Genomic DNA, 6,000 nt, shown 5'->3' with positions numbered 1-6,000 from the left:
GCTAAGACCATGTGCCGGGGGCAAGCCCAGGTACCCCCGGACTCCGCGAAGTCCTTCCTTGCATGACCAGCTTGTCTCGCATTCCTTGGGGGTCCAGTGGTCTCTCCTGGACCAGGAATCTTTTCCATCTCGATTGACTCTGGGACTTGATTCCTGGTTAAATTCTATTTTATCTTGTATAACCTATGATGCTTACCAGAGCATTGGTCTCTGGAGGGACATTGGTTCCCAAATAACGCTGTGTTATTCTATCTGAACCTGTGTATTGGGACTTTGTTCCCCGGTCGCGTCAGGAGTACCACGCAAGGGCGCAGGGCCCTGCTGAGGGGTTCATGTCCCCTTGACTTTAAGGAAGAGACTGACATGTGGCGCCTGCTCTTCCAGGGGCTGGCGACGTGGGATGAGTCACTTAACCTCTCAGCGCTTGTTTCCGCGCCTGTAAAACAGGACACTCTCACTAACCACTTCCTAGATCGCGGAGAAGACTCCATAACGTCAGGCAGACGCCAGGTGTCAGCGCTTGCTGGGTGCACGCGCCGTTAGATCCGCGCAGCCTCGCCATTCGGCGCAGGCGCGTTGGCGCCGCAGGTTCCCGGTTTCCGGTTCCGCGGGGCCTCGGGGGCCAGACTGAGGCTAATGGCGGCGTCCACTAAACAGAGCGTTGGGGGCGTTGAGGAGGCTGCGGCGGAGCAGGAACCGCGAGTTCTGGAACCCGGGGCCGCCCCATTCGGAAATTTCCCTCATTATTCCCGCTTCCACCCTCCAGAGCAACGGCTCCGCCTCCTGCCCCCAGAGCTGCTTGGCCGGCTCTTCCCTCAGGGATCCGCGACGAAGCCGATTCTGGGGCTCGACGTGGGGTGTAACTCCGGGGTGAGTGATGGGAGAGGGATCGGAGGTCGGGGAGCCGAGCGGTCGGCTGCCTCCACGTCCACTGGGGTTCTGGCCTGCGCGTGACATGACATCACACCTTTCCCCAAAGAGCTCAAAGGTGTAGTGTCACCGACCCCGCGCTGCTCCTAGCTCTCTGCCGGGGTCCCGCCAGCCTCCCGTAGGACTCCTGGGGCGGAATCGTTCTCCACTACGTGCCGAATTCCCGCGTCCCCGCCTCCGCGTTCTCCGCGTCCAGGCCAAACCCCGCGTGGGATGGGCCACCACCCCGGGTCTCCGGCGCTCGCCTCCTGTCGGCGTGGCTGGCAACCTGGCGGGGGCGCGGGGGCTTCCGGAGACCTACGTTTGGGAGCCTGGGGTTGGGATTGGTTTACCGGAAGAGATGAGTCAGAGGTGACAGAATCGTGCCTGGAGTTAATATTCGAGTGCCATGCAGTGCAGGACGGACCCTGGAGTCGAGTGGATATTTATTTAAAAAGCAATGAGTTGACGGAGTACAGTGTGGAGGACCGAGAAGGAAAATACAGCATCCTGCTGGAGGAAGGCATTGCCACGTGTTCTTACCGCAAAGTATTCTTAGGCGTATAATGGTCGTAGTCAAACCACGTGCAAAATAGAGAACTGGCCATGACACCAAATGCTTCCAAAGTGAATGCTCTCACTCCACCTCCGGGAGCAGGAGGGCGTGGGGAGAATTTGGCTGTGTTGCTGGTCTTCCACAGAAGAGACTTTGGTGGAGGGCTGAAAGATATAGGATAAAGGGGAGGGGGACATTTGGATACAGACTCAAAGCTGGAATGAGCAGACGGGGAGGTGTCTAGGTGTCCCCTGCAAACATTTCTCCACTGTGGTGATATAGGAAATCAGAGGGGGAAAGCAATGGAAAAAAGAGAGGATTCGTTTAGGATTTCATGAAAATCCTTAGGAAACCACAGGAGATTTAAAAATTGACAGTAATATATATATACATATTAGAGGCAGGGGCATAGTTGCAGTTAACTAGGACAGTGGTTCAACCTAATTGTACATTTAGGGAGCGAGTCTCTACGCCTGACCCTAAATCTTTCTTTTCCCCTAAACAGTGGTAACTGCTATTTATAATTTCTCAGGTATGCATGCTATGTGTATGCAAGCATTTCTGTTTGTATAATATCTCCCCGCTTTTAGTTTTACAAAAGTAGCACACTATTTTGCACCTTTCTTTTCATTTAATAATTTGGAGAGTACTCGTGTCACTCCATTCCTTTTTAGCAGCTTCATACTATTTTATTGTATGGATGTGCCATAATTTACAGGGTGCTTTGTTTAAATTTAAAAAATTCCTAGACCCCACTCGAAACCTACTGAATCAAGGATCTTGGGGGATTGAGCCTTTGAATCTGTATTTTATTTTTTAAGCTTCCAGGAGACTCTAGGATTGGGGAATTGAGGCTGGAGAGGATAAGGAGATTTGGCGGAGGAGAGACTGGTCTGACAAAATTACTGGTCCAGCATGGGGCACACACAAGATTAGCTAGGAGGAGGGAGACAGTAAACGAGCAAATGGAGAGTTGGGGAGAAAATGAAGCAGCTTAGTAGAGTACCTTCCTACTCAAAGTGTGGTTCTTAAACTACAGCATCAGCATGACTTGGAAGCTTATTAGAAATACAGAATCTCGGCCCCCACACCACATCTTCTAAGTCTTTCTTTTAGCAAGATCCCTAGGTGATGTGTATGCCTGTTAAAGAGTAAGAAGAAAGAACCTAATGTACCCTAACTCTTGCTGTGTGCTAACCATGTGACATTGGACAAGTAAGTCACTAGCCTCTGAACCATGATGTTTAAAATATAATTTTTGTGTGTCACCTGTGCCCTGCATAGAGAAAGGTGCATAAAAGAGATCTATACTTTATGAATTATTATCAAACTGACACCTTTATGACTACTGTTCAGATCAAGAATAAAACATCAGCACCCCAGAAGTCCCCCATATGTCTTTTCCTGTTCATAAACCCCCCTCTCCACCCAGAGGTAACAACTAGCCTGACTTTTATTATTATTGTTTATTTGCTTTTGTTTATAGCTTACTATTTTTGTATTCTTGAACAACAAAGTTTAATTTGATCCATTTTTGAACTTCATATAAATGGAAGTTTGCCATGTATTTTCTTTTGTCTTGCTCTTTTACTCAACATTATGTATTTATGAGAATCCACGTTGCTGCACTGGGCTGAATTTCTTCATTTTTAATTGCTATGTAGTATTCCATCTAAAGGAATATATCACATTTATTTATTCATGCTATTATTATAGGACGTCTGGGTTGTTTCCATCCACACTTTCTTCACTTGCAAAAAGGCATAAATATTTTCCTCACAGAATTGTTGCATAGAACAAATGAGGTAGTGAATAGGAAAATGGCTTGAAAAAAATGTGTAGAACAACGCGAATGTGAATTAGTTATAGTGGTTATAGAAGTAAAAATTAGAGAAAGGACATGGTGACTTGTTTTAGAGTAAAAAAAAATGCTAAGATGGTGAGACTCACAAATCATCGAAGAAGGAGACCAGCAGAGACTTTTGGAAGTAATAGATGCAGAAACAGAGTAAGTCTCAGAAGTGGGTGGTGAAGTGTCAGACAGGTAGTGAAACTGAAGCTGTAGAGGAAAGGCTGGATGAGGACTTCTTGGAATCCACTTTCCCACCCACAGGTGTGAGAAGCAGGTTTTTATAAGGTGGTACTAGCCCTATTCCTCACCTTCCTGGTAAGAAACACTGGTTATGCCCCTGGAACACTTTCCTCCTCCCTGGGATCTGAGATACCTAAAAAAAAGATAGCAAGTTTACCAGCATATTAACGTCAGCTGGAAAACACTGCTCTGAGTTTCTTTCCTGCATCTGTTGGGCTGTAACTTAAAACCAACCATACAACCCAATCTGCCACGGGTCAGGCAAGTATACAGATGATGCATTACAACCTATCACCCCTGGGGGGCGCCGTGAGCCTGCTCTGGAAAACTTTCAAGGCAACCTCCCTAAGCTAGTTTCGAAGTCTCCCTCTAAAGCCAGGAATAAGTGGCAGTCTCAGTAAGAGATAAGAGATGGGTTTCTCTTCCATTCACTGATTGAAAGCTGCAATGACAAAGCTCTTTTGGATTCCTCTAGGATCTGAGTGTGGCTCTGTACAAACACTTCCTTTCCCTACGTGATGGGGAGAACTGGTCAGATGTTTCAAGAGAACTCCGTCTCCTCTGCTGCGACATAGATCCAGTCCTGGTGGAGCGAGCTGAAAAAGAATGCCCTTTTCCTGATGCCTTGACTTTTATTACTCTGGACTTCATGAATCAAAGGAGCCGGAAGGTTCTCTTGAGCTCTTTCTTAAGCCAGTTTGGACGCTCAGTTTTTGACATTGGCTTCTGCATGTCAATAACCATGTGGATTCATCTGAACCATGGGGACCATGGCCTGTGGGAGTTCCTGGCTCACCTTTCCTCCCTCTGTCGCTACCTCCTTGTGGAGCCACAGCCCTGGAAGTGTTACCGGGCAGCTGCAAGGCGTCTCCGAAAGCTGGGCCTCCATGATTTTGACCACTTCCACTCCCTTGCCATCCGAGGCGATATGGCCAGTCAGATTGTGAAGATCTTGACCCAGGACCATGGCATGGAATTAGTATGCTGCTTTGGCAATACCAGCTGGGACCGCAGCCTTCTGCTCTTCAGGGCAAGACAAACCAGAGACTCAGCCAATCCCTGAATCACTGATAGAAGAAGGGAAAGAAAGGGACAGATTAAGAGTCTGGAGATAGTGAGATGAGAGGGCAGGAAGACCAGGAAAGAGATATTGAAAGGGTTTTATACTGAGAATTAAGTTCACTTTCCTTAACTCCTTAACAGTTAGGCTGCTTCAAAACCTGATAGAAGTTTTGGCAAAATGTCCAAGACATGCCATTGAAAGAATCAGTTCTCTGTTCTCCATTGTTTGGGATAATCCTGGAAGAGTATCTGGGGAGCAAAGCGCTGGGCTTATCTGGATGGAGATGGCATAGAGCAAGGGATCCTGCTGCTGGGATATGGAAGGGGCTGCTTTTCCTGGTTATTTATGAAGACCAGGCTAGCCTTAGAATGTATTGGTTCCCTTGGCCCCTTGAATCTTATCTGGCTTCTTCAGGCTTCTTCTGGTCTTTCTCCTCCTGCCACCAAGGAAAACCTCACAAATAACTTGGAGTGAAGAGATATTGGCCTGGCTGAAGGAGAGGATTAGAGGAAACATCATATCTTTCCAGAGCAGGTCAAGTCTCCAACATGACCAGGCTCAGTTACAGATACTAGTCAAGATGCATTGGCTGGCATTTAAAAGATGTAAATTATGAACCCCAAATCTAACTGGCACAAATGAAATGAAGTAGGATTGTATATGATATATATAATTATAATAAAAATGATAAGTGTGGTTGAGAATGCCCTGTGAATCTGGGAGAGATAAGAAACTTCTGCTTTTACCCACTGCATCCAGGGCGGTTTTAGCTCAAGAAAAAGAACCTCGCCCAAGCTCAGAACAGAAGACAAGCCAGTGAATAAGTTAATTCAGGACTTTTTTTATCAGGATTCTCTGCCAAAGCCTACCAATATGGAGGTGGAGGACACGTACTAGCATGGGGTGGGAATATGTGCAGAGAAACGTGCGTAAAATGTAGTCTACAGTTGGATGCTAGAGCATAAATGCTGCGGTGGGTGTTGCTGGTGTCCATCAGGTTTTGATTTTTAAAACGCCCATGAGTTCAGTCCAGAGGAAAGTGGAAGGTGGAGAAAGATTTGTTTGGTGAAGAGAAGATAGAAAAACAAAACATACCTAGCTAAGAAGGGAGATTGGGTTGATAAGCTTCAAAATCCCTACGATCCTGTTATTTTCTGAATTGAAGTTATAGAAGGAGCAGGGAACAAGAGAGTCTAGACTACTAATTAGACATTGGACCTAGTAATGAAGAAGTTAGGGAAACGCTCCTGCTAAGGAATTTGAACTTTATGCAAGAGAGAGCAGAGGCCACTGCTGTCTGTAAACAACAGGAACATGGTAGCAAAACCTTCACTTAGGAAAACCAATTTTTCTATTTTGTGCAGGCTAATTGTGTTGGTT

The 6,000-nt window shown here is 46.6% G+C and overlaps 1 protein-coding gene across 1 annotated transcript; it reads left to right on the top strand.

Moving 5' to 3' along the window:
* The first annotated feature begins 615 nt into the window (after nucleotides 1-615).
* BCDIN3D (BCDIN3 domain containing RNA methyltransferase) lies at nucleotides 616-5,316 on the top strand. The gene is given in 3 exon segments (XM_081059205.1): nucleotides 616-870; nucleotides 4,033-4,598; nucleotides 4,600-5,316. Coding segments are annotated over 3 exon segments (873 nt in total). The 5' UTR covers nucleotides 616-636; the 3' UTR covers nucleotides 4,673-5,316.
* Nucleotides 5,317-6,000: the final 684 nt, after the last annotated feature.

The sequence above is a fragment of the Rhinolophus hipposideros genome (genome assembly GCF_964194185.1).
Source record: "Rhinolophus hipposideros genome assembly, chromosome: 9".
Classification (NCBI taxonomy): domain Eukaryota; kingdom Metazoa; phylum Chordata; class Mammalia; order Chiroptera; family Rhinolophidae; genus Rhinolophus; species Rhinolophus hipposideros.
The sequence above is the reverse complement of the archived record's forward strand: the minus strand, read 5'-3'. Positions and strand labels throughout refer to the sequence as shown.